The sequence below is a fragment of the Podarcis erhardii genome (genome assembly GCF_964252035.2).
Source record: "Podarcis erhardii genome assembly, chromosome: 7".
NCBI lineage: Eukaryota > Metazoa > Chordata > Lepidosauria > Squamata > Lacertidae > Podarcis > Podarcis erhardii.
Window position 1 is genome coordinate 27,541,754 of NC_138511.1, and position 13,884 is coordinate 27,555,637.

The 13,884-nt window shown below is 48.1% G+C and overlaps 1 protein-coding gene across 1 annotated transcript; it reads left to right on the forward strand.

The window, feature by feature from the left end:
- Positions 1-7,663: 7,663 nt before the first annotated feature.
- On the forward strand, positions 7,664-13,870 carry UTS2 (urotensin 2). The gene is made up of 4 exons (XM_081871448.1): positions 7,664-7,900; positions 10,491-10,613; positions 11,481-11,527; positions 11,662-13,870. Exons 1-4 carry the CDS (start codon positions 7,801-7,803, stop codon positions 11,776-11,778), a joined length of 387 nt encoding a protein of 128 aa, XP_081727574.1. The 5' UTR covers positions 7,664-7,800; the 3' UTR covers positions 11,779-13,870.
- Positions 13,871-13,884: the final 14 nt, after the last annotated feature.

The following is a 13,884-nucleotide window of genomic DNA, read 5'->3' on the forward strand; positions in this document are numbered from 1 at the left end:
TATTATTCTTATTTGATCTCTCAGCAAATATTCCATTGATGGTGGAATCTTCCTGAACTGACTCTGTGAGATGGGTAGTGAGGAGGGTCCTTGTTTTACCAAAGGAGGCATTTCAAAGTGAGTTCCAACACCTCTTTTTCCCCCTAGACAAATAGCACTGGCACTGGATGATTATTAATTTTTTTTTCGGGGGGGGGGGAGCAGCAGTTGTACCATAGGGTGCTGAAGGGTACCAGCTTGTTCCCAGAGCTATTTAACCTCCCACATTCACCATCATTTGGCGATCCGGGGCACAGTGTCCTCTGTGTGCTGCTGGAACAATTTCTCCGTAACATCTGAATCAGAAGAAGCTGTGCAAACCTTGGACCAGTGGCTGGACTCAGCGGTGGGTTGGACAAGGGCCAACAAACTGATTCTGAATCCTGGCAAGGCAGAGGTGCTGAGAGTGTCCAGTTCCCCAGCTGGGACAATTGCCTGCATACTCCCCTCTGAAAGAGAAAGTTTGTAAATCCAGGGATTCGCCTGCATCATCTGTGTCGCTAGAAGCCCAGCTGTCCTCCAATATGGAACTTGCCGAACTGAATGGGAGACTCCAAGACCAGAGAGAAGATATGGTGGAAGAAGACTGGAAGAAGTTTAAAGAATATTTGAAAAAATATGTTAATATTTAAATCTTAGAATAGCTTTGGAAGTGGATATAGGCTGTAGGGTTAGAAGTAGAAGATAGGGTATTTTTAAAAAAGTATTATTTGTAAGTGATAAAATGTGAAGATTTTTAAGGTAAAAGTAAGTGTGATAAAAAAATGGTTAAAAATTATGATATATGAAACTGCTAAAGGTGAGGTGAAATGAAAATCAGATAGGGGGGACTTGGCGAAGCTCACCTAACAATGTTTAGGAAAAATAAGGATAAGACAAGAATTTGTTTGTATTGTTTGTATTTCTGTTTGTATTGTTTATTTGTGTTTAAAATGAATTAAAAAAATGGAAAAATAAATAAATAGAAGCCCAGCTGTTCTCAGTGGCCAGAAGTTCTTTTCACCAGCTGCAGCCATGTGCTGATAAACTGCCAGGCTGGATTACTCTGTGTGGTTGGCCTGGAACCTGCAGCGAGTGCAAAAAGGAGCAGCTGGACTGCTCCCTGGGGACAGAATACAGTGGTACCTCGGGTTAAGTACTTAATTCGTTCCAGAGGTCCGTACTTAACCTGAAACTGTTCTTAACCTGAAGCACCACTTTAGCTAATGGGGCCTCCTGCTTCTGCCGTGCCACCGGAGCACGATTTCTGTTCTCATCCTGAAGCAAAGTTCTTAACCTGAATAACTATTTCTGGGTTAGCGGAGTCTGTAACCTGAAGCATATGTAACCTGAAGCATATGTAACCCAAGGTACCACTGTATTGGCTTCATGTTACGCCAGTGCTGAAGGCCTTGAACCCGCTGCCAGTTAGCTGCGGGACTAAGTTTAATATGCTGGTCCTGGTATACAAAGCCCTATGCGGCTTGATACCAGGATAATCTAAGAGAACATATTGCCCCTTATATACTCAGCTGGTAGCTCAGTCAGTAGAGCTTGAGGCAATCTCAAGGTTGTGGGTTCAAGGCCCACGTTGTCCCCTTCCAACTCTACAATTCTATGACTCTATAGCATGCTTTGCAGACCAGACTTTGTGCTGCAGATAGAAGAGATCTGTCCCACTCCCACATGGTGCCGGAATCAGGCCTTTAGTGTAGCGGCACCACAACCCTTCGGAGCTCCCTCCCAAGTCTGTGTATGAAATTGCTTTTACTGTTGATCTTTTATTACTGTTAATTGCTATGAGGTGTTTCTTGGGAAGCAATGCATAAATTAAGCAAATAAGCAAGCGGTGTTTGATCCTTTAAGAACCACAGGTTTGTATATATGTATTGCCTCTTATAAAAAGTACGGGGCATGGGGACCTCAGAGCCCCAGATGCAAACCCGTTTTTGGCTTCTGCCATCTGGGGCGGAAAAATAAATGACAAGCAAGGTTACCGGCGCCATCTGCTGGCAGAGTGCAATTATAAGCCTCCTCACTTGTAGTGTAGTCAATTTCAAGCCGAGCCAGTGGCGTAGCGTGGGGGGTGCAGGGGGGGCCGGCCGCACCGGGCGCAACATCTGGGGTTAGGGCAAATCCACGGGTTAGGGGGCGCAAATCCACGGGTTAGGGGGCGCAAATTACTTTCCTTGCCCCGGGTGCTGACAACCCACGCTACGCCACTGAGCCGAGCAGTAGATTTCTGAAACAAATTTTAAAGTCCAGAGTATCCAAGTGGAGAGGGGAATCTGGGGCGGACTTTGACCTTTTAAATTTCAGCGGCACCCTCTGCAAGGCCAAAATTTCCCTACATCAGTGGCTCCCAATTGGCCAAGTACTGCGGACCTGCCCCCCTTTTCAAAAGCAAAGCCACTGACCAGTTACTTTCGAAAGTTTTATATCTCAATGGTAGTTTTTGTTATGTGAATGGGTGCCAAGGACCCCTTGGGTGGGTTATGCAGACCCCCTGAGGACTGGGGGGCCAACAATTGGGAACCACTGCATTATGTCATTGGAGTTTTCTTGGCAGGAATACTGGAGTGGCTTGCCGGTTCCTACTCCAGGTAGGCTCCATGATCACTGCAGATGGTAACAGCAGTCATGAAATTAAAAGACGCCTGCTTCTTGGGAGGAAAGCAATGACAAACCTAGACAGCATCTTAAAAAGCAGAGACATCACCTTGCCAACAAAGGTCCGTATAGTTAAAGCTATGGTTTTCCCAGTAGTGATGTATGGAAATGAGAGCTGGACCATAAAGAAGGCTGATCGCCGAAGAATTGATGCTTTTGAATTATGGTGCTGGAGGAGACTCTTGAGTGTCCCATGGACTGCAAGAAGATCAAACCTCTCCATTCTGAAGGAAATCAGCCCTGAGTGCTCACTGGAAGGACAGATTGTGAAGCTGAGGCTCCAATATTTTGGCCACCTCATGAGAAGAGAAGACTCCCTGGAAAGACCCTGATGTTGGGAAAGATGGAGGGCACAAGGAGAAGGGGACGACAGAGGACGAGATGGTTGGACAGTGTTCTTGAAGCTACCAACATGAGTTTGACCAAACTGCGGGAGGCAGTGGAAGACAGGAGTGCCTGGTGTGCTCTGGTCCATGGGGTCACGAAGAGTCGGACACGACTGAACAACTAAACAACAACAAGCATTACATCATAGTTGTGATACCCTGCGCACCCCTGGGCTTGCCTTTAGAGCAGCAAGTGAAACCTAAACATCTAGGCTGCAACACCTCCCCGTCTCCCCAAGAGTCACTGTTCGTCTTGGGAGGTGGCAAGGACTGGGGCCTCCTTTTGGGGCAGCCTCTTCAATCTCTCCCAGGAGGCCTGCCCTTGCTGGGGGCTGAGAGGGGACTCGGCTGTGAGGAGGCACCTCTGGCCTCATGCCAGACTTGTTTTCCCTCATGGTGAACGGGGCGGGGAGGGTTTTGGTTGTGAAATGCCAGCGTGCTGCTCGAAAAGGCTCCGCTTGGGCAGAAGGGGCCGTATGGGTCACATGCCAGCCCAGCAGGGCTCCGTGCTAGAGAAGGCACTACAAAGAGCGATGTTTTGGCAGCTGGGAAAGTGTTTGGAGGCCTCTTTTAGGAGATGCTTGTATTGCCAAGGCAGGGCAGTTGTGTCTCCCCTCCCCTTGCTATACGTACATCGTCCTGGTGTGACGCTTGAGGGATTCTTTAGGAAAGAACCAGTGAGTCTTCATGGAGGCCCAGAGTGCAACCCCGCTCCTGGCTTCTTGGCAGAGGTGGCATCAAATGGACGAAAGGGGAAGGCTGCTGACTAGCGTGGCACTGGTGTTGCCCCAAAGTAGGCACCTGCCACCTATGATCTCAGAAACCTGTTCTATCCTGCTGTTATAAGAATTCTAAGGTCTCAAATATATATTAAATGTTCATAAATGTACAAGGCAAACACATACATAAGTATATAAACCCTGTGTCTGAAATAGTAAAGGTAAAGGGACCCCTGACCATTAGGTCCAGTCGTGACTGACTTTGGGGTTGCGGTGCTCATCTCGCTTTATTGGCCGAGGGAGCCGGCGTACAGCTTCCGGGTCATGTGGCCAGCATGACTAAGCTGCTTCTGGCGAACCAGAGCAGGGCACGGAAACACCGTTTACCTTCCCGCCAGAGCGGTACCTGTTTAGACCGCTGTAGACCACCTCCCCTGCTGTAGACCCCTCCTTCTGTGATGTATGTATGGTGTTTTAGGCGTGGTGGTCTTAAACTTTTGCTACAGGATGGGCAATTTCAAAAGTCTATATAAGGGCTTCTGCACCATTGTTCAGGGTGTTCCTCCCTCCTATGTGTGGTGAGCGGGGACCCTGTTGCAAAAGTTTAAGAAAGATCAGGCTTACTAGCTGCTTTGCTTCTCAATATACAGTGGTACCTCGGGTGAAGGACTTAATTCGTTCTGGAGGTCAGTTCTTAACCTGAAACTGTTCTTAACCCGAGGTACCACTTTAGCTAATGGGGCCTCCCGCTGCCGCCACGTGATTTCTGTTCTCATCCTGAAGCAAAGTTCTTAACCCAAGGTACTATTTCTGGATTGGCAGAGTCTGTAACCTGAAGCGTCTGTAACCTGAAGCGTCTGTAACCCGAGGTCCCACTGTACTCTGGTTGGCCTCTGTTATTTTCTCCTACCAATAGGGGACCCACTTAAGGACTCTATATGGGTTCTTGGATACCCCATAAGAGAAAAGGAGCAGGTTTGTTTCTTATAACACTACCATTGTCGGAGATCTTCCCTCCATGTCCTCCGCCTCAACACTTGGAGAAACTTCTTGGTTCATCTCTGTGCCGCTGCAGTGCCAACTGACGTCCGTTTGTGTCAGAAGATGCCGCCGCCATGGGCCAGAGGCGATGAGCAGCCAAGGTGAAGGCAGGAGGGCACAGGCAACCCCCACCCACCACTGCCAGCCTCTTCATGACGCACCTCTCTAGGCCGCACCTTCTCAAGAAGGTCTCCCTTCATTAGCTTTCCGCTGCGGCTTCTCCGAGTGGAGGTTGACGCTTTTGTCACTGGCAATTTGTTGAAGGAGAAGGAGAAGAAGGGTTTGTTGTGAGCAATGAGGTCGCGCCGTCTCCACACAGACCTAATTACTTTGCACTACAGCAAAATGAAATGAGGCCCATGAGTCACCAAGAAGGAAGGAGGAGGCAGCAGGCTCCTCTCCCATCAAGAGAGAGCTGTCAATCCATTTGAGAATGGCATGCCAATTAATCATCCAACTTTCCGACTCCCGCGGCAATTAGCAGAGGCCTGTTGGGTCAGAGCAAATGCGGCCCACCTAGCCTCTTGTTTTCACAGTGGGCAACATGGGAATCGTGGAATCGTAGAGTTGGGACCCCAGGGGTCATCTAGTCCAACCCCTGCAATGCAGGAATCTCAGCTAAAGCATCCGTGACAGGTGGACATCCAACCTCTGCTTACTTAGTTTGATTTATTACGATATCGAAAACAATACATCAAAATTTATGCTTAAAAACCTCCAAGGAAGGAGAGTCCACCACCTCTCAAGGGAGCCCTGTCAAACAGCTCTTGCTATAGTTTGCCCCACTTGTGACTCTCAGAAACTGACTTTAGAGAAAGCCAGGAGCCACACTGGCCCATGGCTACAAAACAAAAAACAAAACAAAAAAACCACAAAAAATAAAAACAAACAAACAAAAACCCTCAATGCTAGTGCCTCTTTCACCTTCTGAAGTCTCAAGTGGCTTAGAAATGAACAAAACCTCATTGTTTGAAAGAAAGGCCATTGCCCATACTTTTGCTTTCATTCCATGTCCCTGTAGCACAATGGTAAGCAAAGTATTGTTGACCTTGTGCTGTTCGTGGCCATATTTTCCCCCTTCCCAATGTTGATATTTTTTCCGAAAGAAATGATATCCCCTCAAAATAAAAGCCCGTGCCCTTGACTTCCAGCCTTGTCAATGAGTTAAACTAAAGCTTGAATTGAATTTATGTGCAGGTTTGGCTGGTGACTTAACTGGTCTCTGGTCAAACAGGCTTTTTGGATTGTTGAAATGCTACAAAACCTACAAACCTGTTTGATCTGAGATGACGGCAGGCTGAAGGAATAAATGTATTGCACCCGAACACACACACTGACCATTCTTCCACAACCCTTTCCTCTCCTTAGAACAGCTTCCCCTAACCTGACGCCCTCCAGATATTTTGGACTACAATTCCCAGCAGCCCCAGCAGCAGCATCATACAGCTGTGCCGGCTGAGGTTGATGGGAGTTGTGATCCAAAACATCTGAAGGGCAGCAGGCCGGGGAAGCCTGCTGCGGACACTCCCTGACCCCAGCTTTAACCTTTGTTCTTTCTGAATATTTCAATGCGACTGTTTTTGTGGGGAGAATAAATGACCTGAATAATTAGAAGCACCTGCTTTGAAAGCAAAAGGTCCACGTTTCATCCTCCTCTGGGCTCCCTTTGCCTCAATCTTTGGACATAGAGGAGGCCTAATCAACCAGGCCGGCTCTCCCATGAGGCAAGATGAGGCACCCGCCTCAGGCAACAGAATCCACTGGGGCAGCAGATCCCAATATCAATCTTTTTTCCCACCCCTTCTTCACTGGCAGAGAGGGAGGTGCCATTTTGGGACCTGCCTCAGGTGCCCAGGTATCTTGGGCCAGCCATGCCAATCAGGGACTAAAAGTGGGTATCTTTAGTTGGAGGATATTGGGAAACTGGACCAGCGGAGTCCGTCACCAGGTGACCATTGAGGGAGCGTACGTCTTTTCACATAACAGGCACTCGGCTATCTGTGGCAACCCCACAGTCCCTGGCTAGAGGGACTTCCCTTTTTTTGCCTCTGCTCTGCCCTTTTCTGGTCATACTCTCACCGGCCCTCAAGAGTGGGGCAAGCACGGCCAACCTACAGGCTCAGTGTCATTGCTGACATTCCCACATAAGACCAGCGTTGTTGGCATGGTGCACTGCAGCAGCCCCGGATGAATACACCACCCTTGTGCTCTTGGGACATGGTTGCGTACATGTTGATATTTTATAATGCCGTGGCAGATCACCTATATCCCTCTTGCATGTGGCATCAGCAAGCGCAGAAAGGGAAGAAGAAAAAAACGAAATGGGAAAAAGTCCACCGAGAACTTCATCTCAACTTTCCTTGATGCGAAGCAGTTGAAATAGGATCTGTCATTCCCTCCTCGTGCGCTTCACCGTCTTGGTGTGGCAGCTTCAAAGATTCTCATTCTCATTCATCCATCTTCCCAAAAGATGGAGGGGGGGGAGGCGAGAAAAAGCGCAATCCGTTCAGTCCCAGATCCTTTGCGTCAGGCCTGCCCAGGTTCATAAATCAGCCATTTCAATACTCTGCCCATTTCAAATGACGTCCAGCTCTTTCATTAAGCTCATGATTTATCGCTGGAAGGTGCTCTCTTTTATTTTATGCCCGATTTATAAACTTTTTCCCCTGCTCTTTCCCCACCCCACCCCTCGTCAGAGATCATGTTCGCTTTGTCCACCGGGCCAACGAGACAGTAAATTTATTGTCTGAGAACCGCTACTCTGAAAGATGACATCAATGCGAAAAGCGTGCTTGCGTTTCCACATCCACGGACGAGGCAGCCATTGGAGAATCTGCGCTGGGTGGAGTCATGAGGTCACTCGCCATCACGGGTGGACCTGTGGCATAAAAGCACATGATGGGGGCAACAGCAGGAGAAGACGCATCGGCCAGGTGGGAATCTCAGCGCTGACGTTTTGGGGAGGCATGATGGACAAGCTGGGCTGGATCTGCCTCTCCCTTGCCAGTCTCTCTGGCCCACTCTGGGCAATCCCTGTGGCCAGCGAAGGGTCCTACTGGCTCCCAGGTAAGTCCTCTCCCTTTCCATTCACTCAGTAAGACATTGGTTTGTGGTGGAAGAATAGGTTCAGGAGAACCGAAAAAGCCAAGGGAGAGAGATTTGGGGAACTATCTCCCCCAATGCGGGGCATCCAGTTACACCACTTCTTTTAGGGAACAGGTAAGACACGCCTCTTCCAGCAGGAGTTTGCCCTCATAGCTCAGTGGCAAAGCATCTGCCTTGTATGCTGAAGGTCCCTGGTTCAATCCCCGCCGGCCTGAGACCTTGGAGAGCTGCTGCCAGCCAGTGTGGACAACACTAAGCTAGACGGTCCAACAGTCTGATACAGCATAAGGCAGCTTCTCATGTTCCCAATGAGAGGAACGGCCAAGAAATTTATGAATGGGTTGACACTGCTGCTTTAAATAGGATTTGGGTTGATACAATTGTTTTAAGTTCTTGTGTTGGGTGGTTATTGCATCATTTATTATTATGACAGGAACCGCCCTGAGGGCCTTTGGGCAAAGCATATAAATTTCCTAATATAAATAAATGGATAAACATCCCAGTTCACACAGGTGTGCCGATTGCTTGAGGATTAGAAGCTGGGTGTCGGCTTAAGGGAGCCCCTGGTGCCCTAAATGGACCCTCAAGGGATGATCAACAGGCACATCAGGAAACTGGCAAGCCCTTTCCCGGGAACCTGTCAGGATACAGAATCATAGAATTGTAAAATTGCAGAGTTGGAAGGGACCTTGCGGGTCATCTATTCTAACCCCCCCCCAACCGCTGGGAATGACTCCTGCACTTGGCACTGCCAAATATGAGGATCTTTGAAAGAGCATCAATCCATCCATTGAGAAGCTTTTCCTCCTGACGTTTAATAATGACAGAAGAAAATGAATGCCCATGAAAGCCACTCATCCCTGGGAATGGCCATTGTAGCAGCCTTTGTAGGTTACCAAGATCTGCTCCTTGTCAAAGGATGAGGTGGGTGGTTGACGCTGCTGGAGCCCTGTGGAAAGAAACTGGGGGGGGGGGGCTGTGGCTGCAGAGGAACACCAGACCCTGACATGATCCTTTCTGGCTGGGGTGTGGAGGGAGGCAAAGGTTTTGAGCCACAGTTCTTCATTTGCAGCAGGACAGGTCTGACCCAAGGAAGCCTAATTCACTTACGGAACTCCCTGCCACAAGCAGCTTAGATGGCCTTTTTTAAAAAGGCATGTCCGGGGTCAGGCTGAGCCGCTCAGAGGCCTGGCTTTTGACATCCCTACTCATAATGAAAATTAAAAATGGCGAGCCCGCACAGAAAAACAAAATAGGGCATTCAACAACCAAAAGCTGCTTCCTTTTATTGCTTCAGACTCACAGCAGTAAATAAAAATGATCTGCCTGAGTACTAAATGCACAGACTGGATGGAAGAAATTGGCATTGGAAACTCCCGATTCTCAAATATTTTGGCAGCAATTCTAAGCCCACTTACCTGGGAGTAAGCCCCACTGAATTCAATAAAACTTACTTCTGAGTAGATATGTTTAGGATTGTGCTGCAAATTGCTGTGCAAATGGCATTTTAAAAATATTGTGAATACTACTGCCCAGGGGAATGCGATTATAATTTGTGTGCAAAGCACATACCGCCATTACCTGTCTGTGCATCTTCCTTGTGTGAACATAATGTGCTTTCTTACAAAAAGTCACAATTCATATCAGAAGCAGACAGAGTGGGAGAAAATAATAAGAACAGAGACTTTTTCAGCACTAATGCAGAGGAGCTTTAAAATCAAGATTCAAACAAGAGGCGTCTTGAAAGAGGCCGACAGAGGTTTATAAAAAGTGAGAAATATATTAAAAAACACATACAGAAACAACAGGAATAACAACAAGCTACAGAAGCCCACAAACCCAGAGCCACAAGCCTGTGAGCCTCAGTTCACACACCCTTTTCAGTACAGGCAGGCAGATCCCATCAGAATCTGGAATTCCCCCAAATGTTAATAGGTATCATTCAACAACAAAAAATATCATTTTACTAAACCATGTATCTTCTTTGCTTAAATTAGCAGTTATAATCAATCTCTCTCTCTCTCTCTCTCTCTCTCTGTCTCTCTCTGTGTGTGTGTGTGTGTGTGTGTGTGTGTGTGTGTGTGTGTGTTTGTTTGTTAGAGAGAGGTTTTGTTGGATGTGCATAACTTGGCATCTAAATCTGAGGGGGCCCTTGAGGCCCTGGGCCAAGGGGCCCTCCTGGCTCCCACCCCATAGTAGGCCCTAGATCCAGGGGCCCTCTGAAGAGCAGAGGGTGAGCAGGGGGCAAGCTGCCCAATAGACCCTGGAGGACTTTGGTCTGATCTTATACTCTTAAAGGTGACAGAATAACGCAGGGGAAAAGCTACCGGGCAGCGGAAACTCTCTTTTGCAGGGAAAGAGAGAAGAAGGTGGGTGGATTGTGCAGAGCCGACTCCCACAGAGCCACTTTGGGAGGAATCTGCTACCACACGAGTGTCAATTGCATCCCACCAACCCAACCACCCACTGTGCCTCAGTTGGCCCATGACAAGGCATAGAGTCCCCCTCAGGCTGTGCGATGCCTCCTTCTCGTGTCCTTCTCTCCTTACAGCCACTGATGAAGATGCCAGGATAACTCTGGAGGCCCTGAGCAGCAGGACCAGAGGGTCCTCCCTCATGCAGACCCCACAGGGATTAGTGGGAGCACAGATGGAAGACACTCTGAGGAAAGCAGGTAAGACAGAGACACCCCCTTTTGCCTCTGGAGGAGCAAGCCAGACAGGGGCATTCTGCAGCACTTGCAACGCAGACAACCAAACTGCTGCTGCTCCTGCTTCTCAGTGGATCCTGCTCCAAGGGTTGAAGCCGCCCACGCCATACCTGCCCTTAGGACTACCTGTTCACCTTCTTTCGCACTCCATGCAACCTAGCCAACCAGGGAGCATTCAAAACAGAGCCAGGGGTCTTCTGACTGATGGGTCAGGACCTATGGTTTGATCCAAGGCTGGGTGCAACTGCAGCAGGTGGATTTGAAAGGGCGGAAGACCCCTGGTGTAGTGGTTAGGGGGCTAAACCAGGAATCGGGAGACCAGGCTTTGAATCTCTGCTTGGCCACAAACTCTGAACTCAGGCCAGTTCCTGCCTCTCAGTCTAACCTCCTCTTCACAGGGTTGTTGTTAGGATCAAGTGGGAAGAAAGTCACCTTGGGGGGTAGAGAAGGTGAGATAAGAGAGTCCTGATAAGCGAGCTGCTGGGGAAGGGCATAATAGGGAAATGCCTGGTATTCTGCAAGGCTGGGTTTCATTACTTTTAATTTGGAAAACTCCCATCCAGAGAAGAAATGTACAGCAGAGGCTCTTTTTCTTCCCCTCTAGGATTAAGAGCTGGCAAACTGGTTTGACCAGCACCAACCATGAGCTGAGAGCATGGGCACACTGCCCCCTTTGACTCTCTCTGTCCACTCCTGTCCTAGGAAGCAACGTCCAAAAGCTCCCACCAAGGGAAGCTGGGGAAGGGGACCAAACCAAGGCTGGAAAATAGACCATGACCTTTCCAGAGGAGAAAGCAATGCTTGGATGTATCTTCTTTCTTTTTGTTCCAGGTCTTCACCCCAGAGGCTTTATGCCATCGAGGGAAAATGTCAAAGAGGTGAGAAGCCCCCAACCCCAAGGCCATTTGAAAGCTTTTCTCCTTGTTATGGGTGCTGGGTTCTCAGTGTGCGGCCAGGGACTCCCGGTCAACCTTCCTTACATGACTCAACATGTAACATCTGCTTTTCTCAGGTACTCTTCGGAAACCTCCCCCAGAACACGTTGCTGAGCCGCTTGCTAGCTACAGACAGGAAGCAGTACAAGAAGCGTGGCAACCTCTCCGAATGTTTCTGGAAATACTGTGTGTAACTGATGGCTGGAAGCGGCTGATGGCCAACTGGACCCCCCCCCCCTCATTCTAGCTCCTTTATTTAAGTCATCAAGAAGAATCCTAGAACCCTGCATATAGATTTGTCCATATTTAAAAGATTAAAATAAAGAATTGTGAAGACGGGCAAAAACAAATCACACTCCAGACCACAACCTCTATGATCCTTGCTGTTTGCGAGAGGAATAAATCCTATCTGGTTTGCTAAGATCTTGTAAGCAAATAATTGTTTTCTTCCTTAGGTGGTTCCAGTTTGCATTTCAGCAGGGAGCAAGGCCCCCGTGTGGATAGGCTTTGAATCTTTGTGTGTTATGCTCTGCGAGGTCAGCAGAAAGGAGGCAGGAAAAACACTTAGTAGTTTCTCTATTGGGGGGGGGGAGCACTGGGAAAGGAAGGCCAGACATTTCTGTCCCAATTAAGGAAAGCAGTGGAAATGGCAGACTTCAGCTATGTCACTGACTCTGCTGGCATTGAACTGGGTGTCCCTAGACTGACTTGATGACAATCAAACCCAATTAACTTTTTTTAAAAGGCTCTCTACCCCCTGCAACCTCCGCTCTCATTTTTAGGCACAGACATGACAGCCTGTCCCTCGACCTCAGATGAAGAGTGGAGCTGGCAATGATGAATGGGCAGCAGCTCTTTGGAAGATGCCCGTCATAAATCTCTGCCTCTCTGGCGGGAGCATCATGCTGCAATCAGATAAAATGCATGGAAAGTTGATGTGATTTAAGAAGAACCAGCTCCGCTGAAGGGAGCACTTCCTCTCTATGGCTTTGACATACTTTGGGAAGATTTGCAGTGTCTCTCAAAGAGTAAATAAGCGCTGGCCTCAGATGGAACAGCAAATGCAAGGTCCTTCTTAGAATCAAAACAATTAAGTGTAGCCATCAACTTGGATGAAATTACGAGTTATCCTGTTGCCGCTGCCAATTTTAGTCTTTGCTTATTCTGAAGCAGGTTCTGCAATCCCCCCTCCTGCATTTTTCACTCAAAATGTGTAAAGACTGAAACTAATTAAACTTTTTTTTTTCTTCTGACAAGGCTCTCCTTCACTTCCCCAATGATAGGAAGGTCCAACAGCAGAAAGGCACCATGTTGTGGTTGTTGTTGGTGGTGGTGGTGAAGAAAGAAGGTGGTGCTGGGGCTGCATTTTAAATTGCAAAATGACACTCAGGAAGAAGATTTTCACATTTTATTTTGTTTCAAAAAGAGAAAAAATCTCCCCATCTCACGCACAAACAGGTCACCTTTTAAAAACACACATATTGAAAAGTATGGTACAAACAAGTTTATTGCCCCAAAACCAGTTTATAAATCCCACTGATAACTAATTGGAACTATACATTCTACATTGTGGCTTGCAATGGGGTGAGTGTGTGTGTCCCATTCCTAGAGCAAATCCTCCTGAGCTGCTGCAGGTGACATGGTCTCTATCTGCAGCAGCAGCATTATATATACTGGGTTGTAGCACATGAGTCCTACTCAGAGTAGGTCCACAGAAGTCAAAATGTCCTGGCTACGTTAGGTGCATTAAAGGGACTACTCTGAAGAAAACTTACGTTGGTGACAACTTCTTCTTCTTCTTCAAGAAAGTGGTTTCCAAGGAGGGGAAAAATAACTCTCCCTTCCTTTCCCAGCTAACTGCCAGGCATCACACCAAGCCAAGAGAAGGCAGATCCTGGGTGTAATTCAAAGGCAGAAATGAGGGAACTCCAGGAAGAGAGTTTTGTCAGTTTAAAATGCTGCTATTTCTACTTCTGAAAAACTGACAGCCCTCGACGACGATAACCCTAATATATTCCTTGGTGAGCCAAAACTGATTCAACAAAAGTAGTGGCAGGAGAGGAGCACCGTCTACACAGAACTGCCTGAAAACCCCGCAGTTGGCTTCAAACAGAAAAACATCACCTGACACTGCTATGACCTAAGGTGATTGACAGGTGGGTGGCCCTCCAGGGGTGGGAGAGAGGAAAATCTGGCTCTCTGCCATGAAAAGGAAGGACTGGACGAGATCTGGCCAGATGATCTCCAGGCTCCAATGGGGAAGCCCATTGGTGGTGGTGGTGTGTGTGTGTGATGAGCAC

Bases quoted from the DNA above. Each gene is read 5' to 3' on its own strand.
- UTS2 (XM_081871448.1), top strand. From the start codon at position 7,801: ATGATGGACAAGCTGGGCTGGATCTGCCTCTCCCTTGCCAGTCTCTCT. The intron at 10,614-11,480 runs GTAAGACAGAGA...TTTTTGTTCCAG, and splicing joins AGACACTCTGAGGAAAGCAG to GTCTTCACCCCAGAGGCTTT. The intron at 11,528-11,661 runs GTGAGAAGCCCC...TGCTTTTCTCAG, and splicing joins CGAGGGAAAATGTCAAAGAG to GTACTCTTCGGAAACCTCCC.